Source organism: Cucurbita pepo, chromosome 15, assembly GCF_057944985.1.
Source record: "Cucurbita pepo subsp. pepo isolate OVF chromosome 15, ASM5794498v1, whole genome shotgun sequence".
In the NCBI taxonomy this organism is placed as follows: domain Eukaryota; kingdom Viridiplantae; phylum Streptophyta; class Magnoliopsida; order Cucurbitales; family Cucurbitaceae; genus Cucurbita; species Cucurbita pepo.
The window spans coordinates 1080004-1102127 of record NC_141812.1 but is presented as its reverse complement, the minus strand read 5'-3'; the positions used below and the strand labels follow the sequence as shown (position 1 = coordinate 1102127).

Here is a 22124-nt window from a genome sequence, read left to right as displayed (position 1 = left end):
ATTTCGACTAGTTAAAAGACATGTTTTTAGTTGCGTACTCAAAAAAGTAAATAAATTTATGGTCCATTGGGTTTGGTACTGTTTGAAGGGCAGGCAGGCAGGTTGGTCTTCCTCTGTCTTTACAATGGCCAATTATTTATTACGTACTGTTCACATCTCACCTGCCATTGTTGTTACCTTTCCCAACTTATTTTTACTATTACTGTTGCTGTAAAAAAAATCCACTTCTATTAACACTCCATCAGAAATATTCTCTTTAAATTAAATATTTAATAGTCAAATATATTTTTGGGGTCTCTGAATGAAAATTGAAAAGAGGTGTAACTCCATGTTAAGATCTTTGGCACAAGCAGAAGCGGTTGATCCGTATGATCTTGACTGAGTTTTGATTTCTCTATTCTTTTTTAATAATACCGAGTTGGGTTCTTTTTCTACCTCGAACATACTGAGCCAAATCTTGTTTTATTTAGATCGGGAAAATCAATTGCAATTTTAAAAGGGTTTAAAACATCTTTTTATTATATATATACATTAAAATAGAAAGTTTAGAATTAATAAAGTAAATTTGTAATGGTCCAAATTATAAATATCAAAACATAATTGAAATCTAATTTATGAATTTAATATAGTTTTTAAAAAAAAAAAAAAAAAAAAAAAAAAAAAAAAAAAATTAAAAGTATATTGGAAATGGGAGATATGAAGGATTTAAACGGATAATATGGGATAATTGACATTTGTATTTGGGCGCTTGTTTTGGTGTTTTGTGAGCAATAATGGTGGACGCCAGACCCTCCAATAATGGTGCATCGTTAACATTTCCTGATTCATTAGGCAGTCGCCATAATTGACGAAGCGCGGGAACACCTACAAACTTCAAAAACTTGTGGGGCTCTCAAACCAATCGCCACACATCCTCATCCGTTTTGCTGTCAGTTTCAAAGCAATTGGGGGATTCCAATCCAATTTTGCTCCATCAATTCTTCATTAGGGGAACCCTATTTGAGCTCCTCACGCCAATGGCTGAAGATCGATTGGGTCCCCCTGTGCCTTGATAACAATCTCTCAGCGTTGATGGATAAGCTAAGCCAAGCTGACCTAACAACGGGCGCTTTCTGCTTCCTGTTATGCAATCCATTACTTGTTTGTCTCCCTCCGCGAGGAAAAGTATTTATAAGCAAAAGAAGCTAAAACCAGAGAATCTCAGCAAAATTAATGGAAATATGGGGTCCTTGTCGACGCAGAAGGGCGCAATCTCATCTGCGAATGCATTGAATAATGCGAATTAACGCCACTGCCAGTTTCACATGTTGCTTCTGCATTCCACTCTCCCCTCGAGCTTCAAATTGTTACATCAATAAACAGAGCTTCTTCAGAGAAAACTGGCGGAGAGGTACGTTTTTGTAAAACCAACCACTCTTAATTATGTGTCCATTGCTGTTCCTTCTCATTTTTGTGGCCATTGCTCATCATCTCTGCATCGTACTCAATCATTGTCCCCCTTTCTTGAACCCATTTTTTTTTTCCGCCAGATGATAATTTTGTCAATGGCAGTCAATATGAATGCTTTGTTGTCAGTAATTGAGATCCGCCTGTGGGTTTAGGTGAAAAGGAGACGAACATGACAGCCAACAATCGCCATATATAGCTCAGTTTTCGCTGAGATCGAGGTCAATAAGTCCCGCCAACTGTTTGATAAAATGTTTCAACCAAACCAAGTGAATTTCATGGGTTTAATATTATTAAATTAGATTAGTTTGGTATTACAACTTGCACAGTATTAACTAAGTCACAACTCACCTCCTCCTTCCCTTGCCTTTTTGGCAAAGTCTAATATTGACAGCTTTCTGTAGCCATAGGCAGGAACTTCCCAGAAGATTTAGTTACAGCCCCAACTATTTAATACCATATGTCACAAGAACAATCTAAAAGCTCTAAAGATAAAACTCAAAATCTGGCATGCCTAGGGAAACATATTATAGTTATAGTAGTAGGACTTATGAACAGTTCGAACAGAAAGTTAAGGCATGTTCATAATAGGCATCCACCATCTTGGTAGAGCACCCGGGATCAGTTCAACCATTTATTGATAATAACATGAAGCATCTCAGTCCCCACTGACATAAATGGGCCAGCAAAGATCTCTCTATCACAGCCAATTTTGTGTGAGAACCCCTAAAAAAAATTCACCATAAAAGTTTGTTTGTTTGTTATTTAATATTTATTTTTACTCGTAGTTTTTTAGTTGACATGACATTAATTTCTCTTCTATGAAAGACTAGGGACAGCAGCTTAAGCTGAAATCAACAGGATGAGCTTTAACATGAAGTATTCTTTTTTTTGTTTCTCTAGATTAATTTGACATGGTTAACAATGGTGGAGGGATTTATATAATAGAAAGATCAAAGGTTCGAATCTTTATTCCCTCCCTTACATATTTTTAAACTAAAAAAGAAGAAAAAGAAAAAAGAAACTACATGGTATAGCTGTCTTCCAAAGTGAGTTTGCGTACTCAGTAATAATTATTGAGTAGAAGCTGGGTTTGGGTTTTACCAATTGACTGATTCCTCATCGATTTGGTGAATTTAATTTTTTTATACAAAGTGGTCGGTTAGATATTGGAAAGAAGGGCAGGTGAGATTGGATTTACCAAGTTGTTGATCTATTATTAAATGGATTTACAAACGTTCAAGATCCCTGAAACCTTGAAGTAGGAGCTTTGACGCCTCGCTGATCTAAAAAGATAAAGTGGTCATTCAGTGGGCATTTTCAGTTCTTAAAACTAATTTGTTTGGGCTTCTCTTCCTGAGATAGGACAGCCAAAATCCCAATCTTTCCCCTCAGGGCCTACAACAACGTGAAAGGGACAGAGAGCCCGAAGTTTTGGGCCGCCTAATAAGAACCTGGTAATTAGTTGTGAGGACAATCCTACTACTACTACCACAACCACCACTGCCCAGAAATGATTGGTAATGTAGCCGGTTCTATCCAATCTATCTTTCTCTAGCCTCTGCAGTTGCAAGGTAAAACACTGTAAACCATTTCTATCTTGGTTTTATATTGATGAATTCATCCCTGGTTCGTGGCGAATTTTCTAAATGTTCTCAAGATGTTCTTTACCCATAACCTTGGTATTTTGATTCACACCTATTCAAGTCAGTTTTATATGTGGCAATAAATGGCATGGGAAGAAAATAAAGATAGAACAGTTTAGGGTGGAAAGCAGACTCTGTAAAATTTAATTAAGCAAGGACGTTGACCCGTTGACTAGAAGTGAAAAGGTTTGCCCCTCTCTCCCCAAGTTACAAAATTGAAAAGGAAAAATTAAAAAGAAATATTAAGATAAATAAATTTTGCAAGTACCTTTTCATCGGAAACTCGTGACTTCAACTTCTTTTTCTTTCTTATTTTCCCTTTTTTCCCATTCTCATGCATTTTATGATCAGAACATTGAGGGAGAAGTTGGATATGGATTCATCAATGAAAATGGAAGAAACAAAGGTGCAATGAAGATAATGAGAAAGGAGGAAAAAAGGAGTCCTTATTTTCTAAGGAACAATCTTTGCAACATTATGATTACAACATTATCTGATAAAATAGCCTCCTTACGTTTCAATGAAACGTCAATTCATATCGCGACTGCATATCTGAATATGCTTCTTATAGGAAAAATGCTATTCTGTTGGTTAAAGAACTTTTAGTTCTGATGTAAAGCTGCATTTTTAGAAGAGCTTTGTTCAAGTTTTCCAAATAGCCTGACCTCTTGTCTGATTAGCATGGTGTTTTCATCTTGATGTCCCGTGCTGTCCAGATATATTCCTCCACTTGGTGGTTGCAGATTTAACCTTCCTATAAAAGAACTTGTTGCTGAATTTTATATATGTTCATAGTGGGTTTCAGTACTCAGTCGCCCTCATAATGAGACAAGACATCAGAAGAATCTTAGCCTGGTTACTTGGAAACAAAATGAAGTGGGAAACAATCTTGGTCCACATTTGCTGACCTTAATCCCACAATAAACCCTCAGTCAAAATGGATACCTTTAAATATTTAATAAAGAAAATAATTGCCTTTGCCATTTTCTAAACAGGAAAATGATACGTATAATTTCAGTCTTAAGCCTTATCAAAGAGAACAAAATCAATAATCATTAAAAGTACTAATTTCGTTGAATATCTGAATGATCATTAGTGTATACACAATTGGAATTAATCATCAATATTGTCCTTGTAATTAGTGGATCAAATTAGCCTAATCACATCCATGTTTGCATCTTTCAGTCGCTTCGAACTTATTGAGGTTGTTACAACCATTATAATTGTTTCACGTGGATAGCCTCTTTAAATTAACTAGATCAATTACTATTGCGATAAGGGTAGTCTATCATAAAATAACTGAGGTTTTCAAAATGAATTATGAACGTGATGAATTATGTTTTGTTGTATCAGGATCGACAGTCTCACAAATACTGAAAATTGAGTTTCCTAATGAGAGCCAAATAACTGATCATTCTTAAAATGATGTTTATTGAGTCGACAGAGGGCGTCCCTTTGTGAACATTAGAGCAATAATACCCATGGTTTAGAATCTTCAGCTGCAGAATGTTTATATTTTGCAGAGCTGAAATAACAGCTAACTAGTAAAGAGGACAGTTATTGGTTACCAATATTAATGTGCATTTAAGATACTATATCAAGTTGGCAAAATATTATATTTCATATTAAATTAATTATTATTATTATTATTTTTTATCAAACTCACAAGTCACATGCTGAAGCAATATTAACTGTTTGAGGAAATGTTTCACTTAGCTGTTTTTCAGCAAAGGATGGTTTTCTTTCTATTAAGGCACTATGAAATATATTGTTCATAGCATCTCACCTGAGGATAGTCGATTGTAATTACTGCATCGGCTTTTAATTGTATTCATGATATCTGACAGTACTGTAGATTTCATCTTTGAACCATTGTAATAATCATGAAAGCCAGATTCCTGCAAAGTTGTTTTGGCCCTGATGCATAAACAGTAAAAGTATCTGTACATCTTGGAAGAAGAAAAGAGCTTCTGCTGCAATCCTGAAAATATTGAAAACAAAAACAGTTGGGAGCTAAAATGGATCTAATCCGAAAATCTTGCTTCAAGCGTCCCTTTGCTCTAAATGAAGCAGTTTGTCGTATGTTTTTCTTTTGTTTTGCCTGCAAAAAGTAAACGAATAAGATTAGAATTCATTTTTAACTTATATTACCATCCCCCTAAACATCTTGTTTGGACTCGCTGTAGTCCTGCTACCTTGCCCAGTGAATTATAACATACGACTTCTCTCCACTTGCAGGTAAAGAAGTAAAGGGTAATAATAAGAAAAGAAGAAGAAGACTCGTGTAAGGTTAATACATAGTTTGTAACATGGTTGCTTAAGCGCTGGATCATCGACTGCAGCCGGTGGATCCTTTCCAAATATCATCTCACAGCTCATGTCATCAAAATCTGCAAAGAAAGACACTTATTTTAATCATATTTTTAAATACTTCTTGCCGCCCCCATTTGCTCCCAGATTCCCCTTGCTTATTGACGTGTTTCTTGGTCTTTGACATTAATACTAGTGGTTCCCAGCTATTAGTTACATCATGGTGCATAATTAACGCCTAAGAAAAATGCCTTTGCTTGGTTGCATTTTTTACACCTGTGATGATCGATGTATATCATGACCAAGAGCGATACCTGGCTCAGTGGGAAATCCAGCTTGATGATTAATTAACGATGGGAATTCAGCTTCTAACTCTTGGATTATAACCATATTGCAAAATTAAGCTGCAGGTTAGAAATCCCACTTAGCTTGGATGGGCCTATCTGCAGTTCTTTTGTACCCAAAATGGTTCGTGCATGGGACCCTCCATTCACATTGACAACCATGATCCTTTCCACCATTTGGTGCTGGTAATGTTGCTTTAATAGTAATTTCACTTTTACTCATGGATCTACCAGTCATTGCGCTATAGCAGATTTACTTTATTTAGTGTCCTCTCATCTAAACCATATAGAGGTCTTGAAATAATTTAATTCTAATGTTCTATATGTGGATATGAAGTTTTTATAATGGCCTTTTGAGTTAACCACCATGATTTAGTTTAATGATAAAAAAGAGCCCATGAAAATAGGAAAAAACTTAGAGAGAACGAGCTCTAGCCATTGTACTCACCTGCTTAATTGTTTAATATCCTATGAATTTTTTTTTTTTTTTTGGCAACCAAACTAAATAGAGTCGGACAATTATCTTGTAAGAATAGTAGTGGTGTGTGCAAACAAACCTGAACACTATGGATACGAGAAAAAAGAAATATGGCCTTCAGTTAGAGTTAGACAGCTTGAACTAGTGTCTAGAATTGCCTTGTGCTGCAGTCTATGTGAATTTGAAATTTTGTTTTTCTTTTGGGAAAACCGTATATGGTTGCCGCAATTGTTCGGTGGTTTTATAGCTTAGTGAGAGGAGACTTACTGGGGACCATGCTGACTGGCATTCCTAAAGAATCCTTGATGAAATCCTGACATGGAAACTTGCATAGATTAATGCACATTCCAGCACAGTTAGTTTGCTCTAGGAACCTGCAAATAAATGGGATATGTTTAGGCACAATATATATTTGCCGAGTGTTATTTTGACAACGATAATTTCAAATTTTCAATGATGTGAATGATGGACATGACTTACTGTGATTAAGTACTGAGAGTTTAGAATAAGCATAATAATTACAGACAGAAGGTTCTGTGGGCGTGGAAATTGTCTCAAGCAGGTGAGATGGGACCCCATGAACGGTTAGAGAATATTGCCTTAATTATAGAACTCTGTTGCGAGAAAGAATTACCTGCACTTGTGGATTTGAACCACATTTTTTTCTCTTTTTCCTTTGAAGTCTGATTCCTTCACCTGTAAGAATCATATGTTACTATTGTCAGTGTTGCGAATTAGTAATTGAGAAGGAGACTTGCTTCTTCCATTTGTGTGTGCGTAGGGAATGGCTCCTGCATTGTTTAGTTGTTTTGCTTAAAAATCTTTTTCAATCACTCCCTCCCCAACAAACTAGACATATCAATTGTGTTTAATCTGAGTTCTTAAGGAATGCCTAGAAAGTGAAAGGCCAAAGAGAGTAAGCATGAAGAGAAGATAGTTTCTTAAAAAATAGTTTTATCTATCTTACGTCACAAAACCTTTCTTTCATTTGTAGGGACAGGACAAGTCTAGAAGGGACTAGTGCCTCGAACACTGCAGGTTTAGCAACTTGGCCATTGAAAATCATATTATTATATTGAATTTAGTGCTAAAGTTGAAGTTCTTGTGTCCACCATTAGCTGGAATCTATCTCTATTCTGACCTTGTTTGTTGAATGTTTAAATACTCTATATTCTGAATTTTTTTTGACATCGATCCTAAGCCCTATGACAGAACCATTTCTCTTTGGAGTAGGAATTCGAACTTTTGACTTTTTGGTCGATAATATATGCTTTAACCAAATGTACATGTATACAAGCAGCCGTTAATTCCCAATTATGTCCATGGATTGATGTTAATTCCCAATTATGTCCTTGGCTTAATTTATTTACAACATCTTACCTCGCAGGGTCCAACTAACCAAGCAAAGAAGACAGTGGTGAATGCAGCAAAATATTCCCTTGCGAATTTGGATTGAGGTAGCAATGTTCTTATCTGCACTTTGTTCACCACTATATTTGTTAGGGACATACGATTGAGAGGGGTGGGGTTTTAATAGTAAAAGGCGAAATTGGAAATGGATCAAGAATAGTAAAAGTACAGTTTTAATACTTCTTTAATCGAATAATTGCTGATAATTAGAAATATAATATAAAATGTGATCATTTGCTGATACTATTTCCATATAATGACATGCCAATCAAATAACTATTATACCCCATGATTAATGGAAAGAAAAATTAGAAAAGGGTATAGTTCTAGGTAGGTTCTAACCTAGGCAATGAAACTTAGCTATATCCCCCAAAATGTGTTGAATCCTACGAATTTAAGTTGGAAATCAGAAAATCAGAAAATTATATTATAGGGTGCAAACACAGGACACATAACCTCATGCTCTGATACCACAATCAACTTAAAAAATTTAGCTTATAGGTTATGGTAAAAAACTTAACTATGTCAATACTTAAACAAACAAATGGGAAGAAGAAGGGAGACCAAATAAGGAAGACAAAGTATTGAAATTTGGCCTAAATGAAATTCATCAAATGATCATGCACTACTTACCCTACAAATGTTATTTAATAATGAACTTCTATTGATGTGGAAACATTTATTGCTTTTATCACCTAATATCATAGGTAAATAAATAACTTAGAGCCGCCTAGAAAAATAAATATATGACTTTTGAAATTACTTTTAGCAATAATATTTGAGGGAGTGGTGAGAGTAAAATGATTGTAGTCTTGAAATTGGTATTGGTAAAATCTTTAACGATATGTTTGGTGATAGTATTTTACATATATGCATGATATGCATTTATATCATAAATACATTGAAAGTCAAAAGAATAGTAAATGATATTGAATGAATGAATGAATGAATGAATGAAATTTACCAAAGAGAGGATTGGAGCTGGAAATGCTCTTCCAAGCGCCTGAATGATAACCTCTCTTTGTTTGATCTGGTTGTAGTTTCTTGACGCCATTGTTGCCACTTCCACCAAGCTTTCATATCCACTCTTCTTGCTTCTCCAACCTGAATATACATCATAATTAATTCTATTGTCCAAATCTTCAAAACAGAAAAGAAAAGAGATCACCTGAGGTTGCTTGTACTGCCTGAGATACATGGTGGATGGCTATTTTCTCAAACCAGTTGTCTGTATAAACAGTGTTTGGTTTTCTTGTTTCTTCTGTTGCTCCACTCTCTGCTGCTCTTGTAAGCACTGCTACACAGGCAATGCTTTTTCTTCTCATCTTCTTCGTTTTGTTGCTTCTCCTCACGTTTGTCCCACTTCCCAAAATCACTCTCCTTACCTCACCAACTCTTACTTCCATTTTTTTCTCTTGAGACTCAAAGGGCGTTTTTCTTGTATTTTTAGAGGGAGGGAGGGAGATTTTAGGCTTAGAGGAAAGTTTGGTTGTATTTATAAGATAGAGGCAATGGAAGATGGAGGGACTATAAACCAACCAAGGGGCTATTTAAATTAGGTGAATAGAGATGGGATATACATTAAGCTCTTGTTTAAGTTTATCTAACACAAGGTCTTAACGATTGAATCCTCTTGTTTAACTAACACAAGGAGAATGGAATGGAGTGCGAGTCAATTATAGCCAACTTTACTTTGCCAAATTGACCATTAATTTTAATTCATTCTATCGAAAAAATGATATCTTGATCTATCGTTGATTTCTATTAAAATTTGATAAAGTATTTACAGTTTTGCATAGGGGTTCGATAATAATGCCATTTGGAGTATTTTGAAAGTGATGGATGACCAAGTTTGAAGCTTTGTAATCTAACATTATTTATTTATCATGTTTGTTGTGATTAGAAACGATAATCATATGTAAATTTATAAATTTAGAGTCTATGTTGGAATGACCGAAAATAAATAAAAATTATTTTTCATGGGATATGTCAGAGGACAAACCATTTCTAATATTTTTCGATTATATTAATTTTTGGATTTATCCAAGACGAACATTCTTTCCTGGCTTTGGGAAGATTCCATTGTTAGTTATTTTGTAAATAATGGAATTAAGTTTATGAACATTTGTATTGAAATACTACCATTTTCAATTTTTCATTGTAAAGAACAAGAACCATTTTTTTTTTCTCTTTTTCATTGGATTTGGATTTGAGGGGGCAAGATTACAAAATTCTAATGATATGATGCTAACTCCTGTTTCCGTGATATAAAGTCGACTAATATTAGAATACTATTTGTTATACCTAAGCTCAACAAACGATCAAACTTGTCCCTAAATCTCTCTTCAACACAGGAGAAGCCCAAAGAGGACAATATCTGCTAGCGGTGGGCTCGTTACAAATAGTATCAAAGCCAAATACCAGGCGATGTGCCAGCGAAGAGGTTGTTTCGGAAGGGAGTAACATGAGGTTGTTCCTCGAAAGGAAGTAACATGAGGCGGTGTGCCTTGAAGGGGGGTGGATTTGGTGGGGACCCCACATTAATTGGATAAAGGAACGAGTGTCAATGAAGACACTGGGCCTGAATGGGTGGATTTGGTGGGGACCCCACATTAATTGGACAAATGTGTTTCGAAAGGAAGTAACATGAGGTTGTTCCTCCAATGAGGTTGTTCCTCCAAAGGGGTAGGTTGTGTGCTTTGAAGGGGGTGGATTTGGTGAGGACCCCACATTAATTGGACAAAGGATCAAGTGTCAATGAAGACACTGGACCCTGAAGGGGTGGATTTGGTGGGAACCCACACCAATTGGAAAAAGGAGCAAGTGCGATTGGAAAAGAGGATAAACCCAAAAAGAAAAGTCCAAATAGACAATATCAGCTAGCGATGAGCTTCCTCCCCTAATTTTAAAAATCTTGAGGATAAACCCGAAAAGAAAAGTCCAAATAGATAATATCCACTAGCGATGAGTCTAGGCCGTTACACTTAGTCAACATGTGTCTTTGTGTAAGTGACTTATTCTTTAACCTAAGTTCCAAATATTTCTCAAAAGAGGGAGGACTATAGCCAGATCCAGATTGAACAATCCAACGAACTTATAGAGAGTAAGCTAAATTAAGCTAAATTAAAAACCATCCAACAAGATAACAATATTACACTGAACAAATATACTTGTCCAACCAAATAGATAAAAGAGGGTGTGGGAGAGTAACAAAGCTTCACAAAAGCAAGCAGGGAAGCTAATCCTTGGGATGCTAACTAAATGTCTTCATCTACAGTCTTATAAGGCTAAACTACTTAGAGATATATATGAGTGAACGTCTCAATCCTTGGAGGCTTTGTTAATGAGGGACTTGTGAATATGAGGGATCACACCACCTCCAGCAATGGTTCCTTTGATCAGGGTATCAAGTTCTTCATCTCCTCTAATGGCCAGCTGAAGGTGTCTTGGAGTGATTCTCTTCACTTTCAGATCCTTGCTCGCATTTCCAGCCAACTCAAGCACTTCGGCGGTCAGATACTCCAGAATTGATGCTAGGTACACTGCAGCAGTCGCACCAACTCGCCCATTGGCAGATATTCTTGTTTTAAGATGCCTGTGAATTCGTCCCACAGGGAACTAAAACCCCACAATCGGAGAAATGGAAAGCCAAAATTAAGTGTGAACTCATGTGGACTAAACCCAGTTATAGTTTAAAAATAAAATTACATGAGCATTTGAATTGAAAATTTTCATCCCGACCCACAAAAGACTAGCTTACACTTCCCCCCAACGCAAAGAATTAAAGGAGTATAACATTAAAAAGTACAAAGGCATTCGAATTGAGAATTTACAGCCCGACCCACAAAAAGGCTACCTTACTCTTTCAGTATCAAGTTTAAACTCGAAACTATCAACAAAAAATTATCATAGTAAAAATTGAAGGAACAACGATCACAATATTGCATATACATCAACAAAATTGTACTTTTCTTCACTTCATGTTGCATAAAAAGTAAAGGGCATTAGATTTGTGAACTTCAGCCCAACCCACAAACAACTAGCATACACTTTCCCCACTAATCAAATAATTAAAAACAAATATTTGTAAGTCCCATGTTAAAATCCAAAGCTATCAACGAAAAGATGTATTGCCGTAAAAATTGAAGGAACACAGATCACAATGTGCAGATACATCAACAAAATTGTACAAATCTCAACTACACGTAGCATTAATACATATTTTCAGCCCAATCCACAAAAAAACTAGCTTACACTTTCACTCTAAACATAGAATTATGTAAGATTTCAGAGTCCCATGGTAAAATTCAAAGCTGTCAACAAAAAATGCTATTAGAATAAACTTCGAAGGAACGAATATCACCAAATATGCAGATATATCAACATAATAACCTTATTTAAATGAATAAAATATCAAAACGTTTTTAGTTCTAAGATTAGGAGGTAAAGTCAAACATACTAAAGCTAAGACACTAACGTTTCCAATTAGTTTAATTCGTCGCTTCCAAAATTAGGAGGAAAAAAATCGAGGTTAGAATTGAAAAGAGCACCTGTATACCAGCACGAGAGGATCGAGAGATCGGTTTTTTCTTGTCCTTGTCCTTATCTTTGTTCGCTGCAGGGGTCTTTGCAGCCAAAAGTCCCTTCCCGCCTTTTCCCGCCATTTTTCAACCTGCCAAATGTTTTCACATTCAGATAAGCATCTGGAACAGAGTAAATTCGCAGTTTAGTGGGAAAAACACCACAAAAAGAGAATCAACAACCGAGAATTAACGAGCAATTGTGTACAGATCTGGATCGGGGAACAAGCGGATAAATGAAAGAAGGAAAATCAAAATCAAGACAGAAACAAAACTAGAGCAAATAAATGAGAAGGAAGAAACCTGAAGATCGCGGAAGCAATGAGAGGAGAGGAGAAGAGAAGAGAAGAGTGAGATGGAGCGGCGATGGAAGGCAATTTAGTGTGACTGTACGATAGCCTTCGCTTTTTTAATCGCCTTCTTTCTCGTCCTTGGCGCTTTATTTTAGGTGGGAATTTCAACTTCTGAAATTTTCGACCTTCATATTTGCATACAGGCCCCTTGTCTTTCTAGGTTTCTCATATATGGCCCATCATAATTACCCAAATTCCAGAATTGACCCACAATTTAACATAATCTATTTGCATACAGGCCCCTTGTCTTTCTAGGTTTCTCATATATGGCCCATCATAATTACCCAAATTCCAGAATTGACCCACAATTTAACATAATCTATTCCCTTTATTTCTACTTATCCATTTAATAATTTTTTATTTTTTTTTTCAATAAATCTTAATTTTAGCTATTTAAAATTAAATTTTATCCAATTTTATTTATTAATAATACTAATAATTTTTCTGCAAGTAAAAATATTATGTGAATGTATTTTCATTATTTATAAAATAAATACCAATGCGTGTATGTAACCGTCCAAACCCACCGCCAACCAATATTGTTCTCTTTAGACTGTTACCAATGGTATCAGAGCTAGGTTAACGAGTGATGTGCCAAAGAGTAGGCTAAGCCCTGAAGGGGGTGGACACAAGGCGGTGTGCCAGCAAGGACGTTGGGCTCTGAAATGAGGTGGATTATGAGATCCCACAGTAGTGGGGAGGAGAACGAAACATTCTTTATAAGAGTGAAAACCTTTTTTTAGCAAACACGTTTTTAAAACCTTGAGAGAAAACCAAAAATGGAAACCCCAAAAGACATATATCGGCGAGTATATACTTGGGACGTGGGGTTGTGGGGGTCGTGGTCGGAGGTCGAAGGCGGTTGACGGTGGTGGAACGCGCACGATGGGGCGGTGACAGAACGTTCCCGCACGCGCGTTCTCGAGTGAGCGCGAGCGCGGCGGCTGTAGGCTTGGGCAGGTTAAAGTCGGTCATTAAAGTTGAGGAAAGAAACAAACTTTCAAATACGCTCATAATACATACACGAAGTTAAGGATATGAAGTGAATAAAAATAAAACGCTTTTGTGATTGAGAAGTTTAACTTTTTTTTGAAATATATGATAATAATGAAGTTTTTCATCATCAATTAAGACAATCTTGTCTTGTACTAAAGATCCAACAACACTTAGATTATAAATAATTACATCTTTAATTTCCAAACTATCTTTTTCTAATAAATATATTTTATTTTAAAGAAAAAATATATTATTTAAGTAATTTATTTATTTGTTTCTAAACGGAAATCCCAAAAGCTAAGGGGGTAAAATTGATAATAAAGTATCCTCCAGGGGCTTTTATGGAAATAATCTCAATCCATACTTATTGTGTGTGGGCCTTAATGGGCTTCCCAATCAAAAAGAGGCCCAGTTTCTTTGGGCCCAACGTTTACACACGTGGCCCGCGATTTCATGATGGAGCCCACAATAACTATTTAATAATAAATAAAAATAATAATTATGAATTTGGGTGTCATCATGTAATAATCCAATTAAAATTAGAATTTAGAGTATTTGAAATTATAGCAAAGATCTTTATCATGAAACTTAATATCGAGGGAATTATTAGCTCTATTATTATTTTTCAAAAAATTATAATCATAATTATTGAAACATGTGATATAAGAAATAAAGCTTTTTTTTTTTTTTCTCTTTTTTACCAAAAAATTATGATTATTGTCTTATTTGGGCTTCCACTTTCGGACTTCTTCTCAAGTCTTTAAAACACATTTGTTAGGGGAAGATTTTCCACGGGTGATTTGTTTTCCTCCCCATTCAATGTGCGACATCACAATTCAACCCCCTTCTGGGCCCAGCGTCTTCGCTCGATTTCCACACCCTTATAAAGGGTAATTTGTTCTCCTCCCCAACCAATGTGGGACATCAAAATCCACCCCCATTCGAGGCCCAGCGTCTTCGCTGGTACTTGTTCCTTTCTCCAATCGATGTGGAACCACCATCAAATCCACCCCAGGCTCTGTGTCCTTTATGGCACACCGCCTCGTGTCTACCCCCTCAGGGAACAGCGAAAAGGCTGGCACATCGTCCGATGTCTGGCTCTGATATCATTTGTAACGCCCTAGATCCACCACTAGTGGATATTGTCCTCTTTGGGCTTTTCCTTTCAATCTTCCCCTCAAGTCTTTAAAACACGTGGGACGATTTAAAATTTAAAATTGTATTTAATAGATTAATTAATTTAAGAAATTAAAAAATTAATGGGACCATGAAATTGAATGGCAAGGTGTTATTTTACTTTATCCAATGTCAAAAAAAAGAGAGCTAAAGTGGGGAATGGGAAATTAAAGCGTTTTTAAAAAAGAAAAATTACAACACAAATAGAGAGAGGTAAAAAGTAAAAAAGTGGGGATATAAAGGTAATTTGAAATTATGTATTTTATTAATTTTTTAAGGTTAAAATACAATTATGGTCTCCCCTGCTTTTAATTCCATTTAATTATTAAATTAATGAGGAAAAAGAGAGCACCGAAAAACATGGCCCAAAACGCACTATCTGCTCACCTATCCATCTATCATATTACCAAAATCTCCTTTTTATTTACCAAATTTATTTATTTTTATTTTTATTTTTATTTTAATTTTAAATTCAAATTAATTGAATGGGTAGGAAAATGAGGAAAGTACACGTGGCGTTGATACATGCAATGAGAGCGGTGGGATGACATGATATGAGTTTGATTGATGTGTGGACAACAGAACAGAACAGAACGGCGTCGTTTTGTCCAGTTACCATACCCTGAAACCGCTTCACTAGCACTTATCCATGGGGGTGGGACCCACCACCATGCCCTTCTCTATTTTGTTGTTATTTTCTTAAATAATCCCAAAAATTCACACAATAAAATAAATTATTTGCGGTTTTAATATTATTTAATCACAAAATAAAATAAAATGTTTATCCACACCAAAACCTTAACTGTATCGAAATGACACAATAACCTCTTCCTCCTCGAGGTTTCTGGTCGCAATTTCGACTTAGTTAAGCATTGACTCTCTTTAAGACCGAGGGTAATCTCGTCATTTCATACTGACACGAGAATTTCACCGGAGTGGGTTGGTTGGTTTTCTTTAGCTGCCCCTCGCCCACGCCACACGATCATGTGGCGGTTGTGAACACATCCGTGTTTGAGGGCTGGTGGCAAACTCGTTATTTCCGATTCTACTCGAGGCTATTTTCGGGAGAACACTTTTTTTTTTCCGAATACTTTCGTCATCTAAACATAACGTGGAGCCAAACTGCGAAGCCACGAAGCAAGTTCGTCGAGTGGTCGACACGTGCTCCTCGCGTGATCATATCGTTTTATTGCCACGTTGGAAATCCGACGTGGATATCGATCCTAGTCAGCACATCTCCTTTCTCTTTTTAATAACTTGTCTCGAAGACTCCCCATTTCTCTTCCATCGTCGACTGAAGAGACCCGAGACCGTACTCAAAACAGAGTCCATTTCTACACTTTCCCTTCGCCGGGAAGTTTGTTTCTTGCCGGGAATTATGGAGTTTCGAATGGTCGGTTGCGTTGCAGGTACGGTCTGTGCTCTCTGACCGTATCTGGTTTCCCCAAGCCAAAGCGACCTTACTTGCCTGAGTTTTGAAGTTATTCCATATTGTGTTTACAAGATTAGGAAAAAACTTCATTATAATTATTAGGGCTTAGGTTTCTGAGTTTTAGCTATCTCAAATTTATCTTCAGTATATTTAATTTGAGATGCGCTTCAGAGATGTCGATGAAGATTCTAATCGAACTGTAGGTTATCGAGTTCACATTTTTCATCTTGCTAGCGTAACACTGTTTTGCTTGTTCTATGCACACACTTGTCCGTTTTCTAATCCTGAATTAACCGAAGGAATTAATGAATACGAGCTTTCAATTTTGGAAAATGATGGAGATAACAGTTGTTGAGATCTGATTATCTGGAGAGGTACTGAAATTCGTTCGAGAGAGCTTACATTTCAAATGAAGATCCAGCCAATCGATTTTGATACAGCCGAAGAAGCAGCTCGGTTTGAGCTTGTGAAGCCGGTCGTGAAGTCGAAATTGAAGCGACTATTTGAGAGACAGTTCTCGAACGTACTGAGAAATTCGGCAGAGAAGGCTAACTTTGAAGAATCGAATGTTAACAAGGACAGCTCCGACGGCGTCTCTTCTGAGTTGGAGCCTAGCTCTCTATGCTTGGCGAATATGGTTCAGAATTTCATAGAGGACAACAATGAGAAGCAATTTAGCGCGTCTCGGTGTGGCCGCAGTCGCTGCAACTGCTTCAATGGAAACTATACGGACAGCTCCGAAGAGGAATTGGATCCACATAGTGGTTTTGGCGATTCCAATTTTTCCTCTGGTGGTGAGGCATGGGAACTTCTGAAGGTATAACAGATCATATTTTCATTTTTTTTTTTTTTTTTTTTTTTTTTGGAATTGATCGATTTTCGTCTCTTTATTTTGCCCTATATGGTTTATGTTTCTTGTTTCTATCCTTCTGATAATAACGCTTTCATACTCGAGCAGAGCTTAATCCCCTGTACGAATGTTCACGAGAGGAATTTATTAGCGGAAACAGCCAGAATCGTAGAGAAGAACAAGGTGTGCAAGCGTAAAGACAACTTAGCAAGGCAGGTTGTTACTAATGGATTGTTGGCCCTTGGATACGATGCTTCCATCTGCAAATCTCACTGGGAAAAGTCCCCCACACATCCGGCCGGTATATTTCTTAATCACTCTTGTTGTTATTAACGGGAAATTTTTGGTTATTGAATTTGAATTCGAGCGGTTTGCTCACCAGTTCCCCCTTTCACCCAAAATTTTTATGAATTGGTTATTCCGGAGAAAATCTAGGATACTCGAACCGCACCATCTTTTCTTCTCTCAAAATTTGAATTTCATTAGGCCACTGAGTTCCGATTGTTTCTGATTATTGTTGATTGGGTTCAATTTACTGATGCATCAGGGGATTACGAATATATTGACGTGATTATTGACGGAGAACGCTTATTGATAGACATCGACTTTCGATCAGAATTTGAAATTGCGCGGTCAACCAAAAGCTACAAAGCGATCCTCCAACTCATTCCTTATATCTTCGTCGGCAACCCTTGTCGGCTTCAGAGGATCGTATCGATCGTATCAGAGGCTGCAAAACAGAGCTTAAAAAAGAAGGGGATGCCTGTTCCGCCATGGAGAAAAGCCGAGTATGTAAAAGCGAAGTGGCTCTCTCCTCATATTCGTGCCTCATCTTTGTCGAGTTTGGGTCCAGATCCTGGGTCAAAGCATACTCTTGGAAACATCCAAATCAATCTCCGTCCCGGCGCTGAGAAATCGGTGGATCCTAACGAGTTGGGAGGGGTTGAGACTGCGGCCGTTGTAAAAGAATGGAAACCTCCGGAGCTTAAGCCAAAAAGCTCATCGATTGGGGCTAGAAATCTTAAGATTGTAACTGGGTTGGCATCGGTTATCGAGGACTAGCCATGAAATTTTGGTTTTGTTTCTTTTTATCCTTTTTGGGTTTTTAACTACCGTAAAAACAAATAGTTTTATACGCAACCTATCATGGTGTTAACCTTCAAATCCCCTTCTGGTTTTTGTGTAAGGGTTTGGGTTTGGATATTACTGGTATCAATAAAATTTGAAAGATAAATAGTTAAGAACTATTAAGTTTGTGAAGGCATTTTCTTCCCACCCACCATAAGAAAAACCCCTCTGGAAGATCAAATGGTTTCTGTTTAGATCTTTAATTGAAGGTGCAGTTGTAAGCAACGAAGGTAAAGAAGCAACTCACTGCAGTTCTTCAATGATTTTCTTCTCAGGTAATAATTTTCGATATTTCACCACTGAAATGCTTGTTTTGTTCTTGAGGATGGCAGGAACTGATTTTATGATTGAAGAAGATTACACCGGAGTATCGTTGCCTCGAGTAGCGTGAGGTAAGTTAATAATTCATCTTCTTTCCCTTTTATGATAAAGCTTAAATATGGCCCCTCTGACATATCCATATTCTTTATCCATCCTTCTGCAACGGGAAGATAGTGATATAATAATGATGATTCCAAGTCCTGATTTATGAGACCATACGCCTCATTTCTCCTGAATCTCTCTACTGTCTGCAGTATTTTATTGATAGTTCATTAACAAATATGATTTAATCTTATCTTGTTGATTTTGAACGCTATTTGCCTGGGCAGGATGCGTGAGAAATGTTAGCCCTTTCTAGAAATCCCTTGCAGATAAAAAAATGATTCAAAGAAAGGAGAGCCAAATTTTTGTTCAATTTGCCTGGATTTGGATTTCTGCTGTTCTGAAGTTCATGATTCGAGCCAATTTTTATCCTAGGGTGTTGTTTAATGATTAATATGCGGTTACTGAACATGGGGTCGAATCCACCGTTCAGCATGTGGGCCTTTGACTCGATGCTTCCTTCCCTCTCCCCATGGTTTAAGAATCTACACCCTATTTGTGGAAGCATGGGAATGTGGGCGTGGGGCTAAGAAATAGGCAGAACTTGGGTGGCATAGCCGAAGAAGGCAAAAATAAAAAGTACTATGAGGTGGGTGGTTTTACATCTATTAGGCCCTGTCCTGACGATGATGTCTAGAACTATACCGTAATAGTTTTTTTACTTGAATGAACTTCTGGTCTGGTGCACCATTTTCTTAAAAGCCTCCCATTATATTTACTTTTTAACCTCCCTCTTCCAGATTTGAGTGGATAGGTCGTTTCTGGCTACCCACCCACTGACATAGTTAAAGAACAATTTTCGTTGTTACCGAGTCTCAACACTTGAACAGATTATGCTTTTTAGAGAATCCAATATTGGGGAAAAGTGTTGAAATGAATTAAACAATACTTATCTTATTTGATTAATCGAATGAGTACCATCCCAAAAATAGAATCCAATTAGAATTAGAACATCGATAACCTTGTTTGGAGGACCCTGCTTTTAGTTGAGAATCTCTCTTATTTCTAGCTTGTTTTTAAAATTGTCGTTTCTGCTATCTTGTACAATCTGAATCGGCTCACGTTCTATCTTGAAAACTGCACCAGATTATTCTCCTCTGGTGTTTCTTTATTATTCTTTTCTCCAATTAGACCTGACTTATTTTGGTAGGATTATCGATTGTGCCCTTCCTTACATTTCTGGGAAAAAAAATATATAGTGTGGGTCCTTGACTTGGACTTCAGAATTGAATTTGGTGGTCTTAAACCTTATAAAGATATGTTTCAACATTGTTTAAAGTTTATTTCAACTTTAGGCTGTAATGTTGACACCAGGAGTGATGCATCCCACCAAAAACCCTCATTGTTGGCTAGTGCAGGAGGTATAGGTATTAGTTCTGAAATGATATTTAAGCCATTTTGTTGGGTGTAAAATGATGTTCAAACTCGTTTCATATCTTTACAAGTGCATTAATTATTAAATAAGTTTTAGTTGAGAATCTCAAGACTTATTTCTTGTTTTTGTTTTCTTTTTCTGCCGTGACTAGGCTGGGCTGAAAGAAATTGGTTGCAGCCCAGTTGGTGAAGTATTGCTAGTACTGTTACAAGAATTTCTTTAATAGAAGAAAGCAAAAAGGAAGAGAGGAAAAAAGGCATGGTCAACATCATATAAGACTTTGCTGTCAGAGACTCTAGGTTGCTTGCTAACATTGTAAAGGTAGCACCCTATCCCTTTTACTCTACCGTTGCTTTTTTTCTAAAAAATAATAATACGTTTTTCTTTTGTTTATCTGTTTGATGAGTAGATTCTTGTGTTTATAGATATTCAGAATTACAAGTAGATTGTTGAATGTCGACATACATTGCATATATAGAGATAGAAAGCAAATAAATTCACATGAAAAGACCCAACTTGATTTTCCTTTGCTCTTTGTTGTTGGCTTAATTAACTTGTAAATATTATACATGTGATGAAATGTTAAAGAGAGCTTTATTGGAAGTTGGGCAAGGCAGGCTGCTCTTTTTAGACATGGGGATTCTGCTCCTTTTGGCAAGCAGAGCGAAGGCAAAAAGGTATTGGTTTCTTATGACCATGGAAGTCAATTTTTTTGTGCTATTCACATTCTACGCCTCCATGGTACACGCAGTGGCCCTAATGAGCCCCAACTCCACCACCCTCTTGCATGGCTGCATCTCATGTTTGTTGGCTTTTAACTAAAAGAAAAATAGTGTTTTCCAAGATAATAAAGACTTGGAGAGAGCTCCCAACTTTATTTTGCCTTTGGGCAGTTTTCAAACTAATGCATTGAAAATGATGTTCGAACCTGCAATCTAAAAGTAAAGTTCTAATACCATGAATCATGATATTTAGCTCTACATTTTGCTTAATCCTTTATATATGGAACGGTAGTTTAATTCTTCTTGGATCATTCTCATAATAGGCCATTGTGATGAGTATTGATGAGCATGGGTTATTTTTGGAAATGCGTTCTTGTGTTATTTGAACATTGAAAGAATGATACATAAATACCAATTGTCAGTCTAAAGTGCGTGTACAGTTTGAACTGCGTGATGTTATGATTTTAATGTTTGAGCAAGAATTCTTTTGTGATTTTAATATTTGCATGGATAACAAAGGCACGTAGTAGAGTTTGGAGAACTGCAATTTTGTGATTTCAATGTTCGGCAAGAACTGTAATTTTGAATTTGGACTGTTAAAAGCATAAAAGCTAGTCTAAAAGAATTAGATCTTAATTGTTGAAGTCTGCTGTTTATGTGGCTTTTCATAATTAGAAGAATTATACGTTTGAGTTGGTAATAAATTTGTATTTGGTCCCTTGTATAAGTTGATTATTGTTGTGTGATCTTGAGGATTTGGTTTTTGAAGGCCTTTTGCCCTGTGTTCTTGTTTTCCTTCTCCATGTGTCCACCATTCTTGCTCAAGAAAACCCACAAAGATACTCTTCTTTGAGACCAAGAGTCCATATCCACCATTTCAAGCATTATAAAGACCTTTCAACTCCGAAGGAAATGGATATCAAACCCACAAAAGGCCATCAAGAGGGACAATGATGCCTTAGTGTTCTTTTACATTGTTCTCATCTAGACCTCAATCTATAGAGATTTAAAACTTTAAACTTTAGATATTCCAACACCTTGAACACAAGAAACCTCGGTGAAACCTCGGTGAAACCTCAACTTTTTTAGTGATCATTTCACGCTTTTATAGTTGAATATTATAGTGAAACTTGATGAATATGAACTCGATTCTTTTAATAACACCCAAAATGGTTTGATATTGTCCTCTTTGGACTTCCCCTTTCGGGCTTCCTCTCAAGGCTTTAAAACGCGTCTGCCAGGGAACACCATTCCCTTATAAATGTTGGTTTGTTCTCCTCCCCAACCAAACCCTAAACCCTAAACCCTAAACCCTAAACCCTCGTGTACAATTCAATGGTCAAACTTTCTATTTTATATGATTAAATCTAATTGCTATCAAGTTTTTTTTAACTTTTTGAGTTCTTAAATGTCTAATTTTGAACTTTTTGAGTTCTTAAATGTCTAATCAATTTC

The 22124-nt window shown here is 36.5% G+C and overlaps 3 protein-coding genes and 1 long non-coding RNA gene across 4 annotated transcripts; 2 read left to right on the top strand and 2 right to left on the bottom strand.

Annotated features, from left to right (window-relative positions):
* The first annotated feature begins 747 nt into the window (after nucleotides 1–747).
* LOC111776468 (uncharacterized) lies at nucleotides 748–9352 on the top strand. The gene is made up of 5 exons (XR_002812252.2): nucleotides 748–1390; nucleotides 5331–5932; nucleotides 7219–7262; nucleotides 7612–7681; nucleotides 8675–9352. It is a non-coding gene; the product is annotated as an uncharacterized LOC111776468 (long non-coding RNA).
* LOC111776466 (beta-carotene isomerase D27, chloroplastic) lies at nucleotides 5284–9040 on the bottom strand. The gene is given in 8 exon segments (XM_023655905.2): nucleotides 5284–5316; nucleotides 5318–5360; nucleotides 5362–5482; nucleotides 6492–6598; nucleotides 6859–6920; nucleotides 7605–7697; nucleotides 8599–8738; nucleotides 8803–9040. Coding segments are annotated over 8 exon segments (837 nt in total).
* Nucleotides 9353–10753: 1401 nt separating the features above from the next.
* Nucleotides 10754–12672, bottom strand: LOC111776467 (histone H2A variant 1). Its single transcript, XM_023655909.2, has 3 exons — nucleotides 12518–12672; nucleotides 12185–12306; nucleotides 10754–11252 (listed from the first exon to the last, which is right to left on the bottom strand). Exons 2-3 carry the CDS (start codon nucleotides 12296–12298, stop codon nucleotides 10956–10958), a joined length of 411 nt encoding a protein of 136 aa, XP_023511677.2. The 5' UTR covers nucleotides 12299–12306; nucleotides 12518–12672; the 3' UTR covers nucleotides 10754–10955.
* Nucleotides 12673–16003: 3331 nt separating this feature from the next.
* Nucleotides 16004–18268, top strand: LOC111811963 (uncharacterized). The gene is made up of 3 exons (XM_023699046.2): nucleotides 16004–16988; nucleotides 17130–17322; nucleotides 17569–18268. Exons 1-3 carry the CDS (start codon nucleotides 16581–16583, stop codon nucleotides 18081–18083), a joined length of 1116 nt encoding a protein of 371 aa, XP_023554814.2. The 5' UTR covers nucleotides 16004–16580; the 3' UTR covers nucleotides 18084–18268.
* Nucleotides 18269–22124: the final 3856 nt, after the last annotated feature.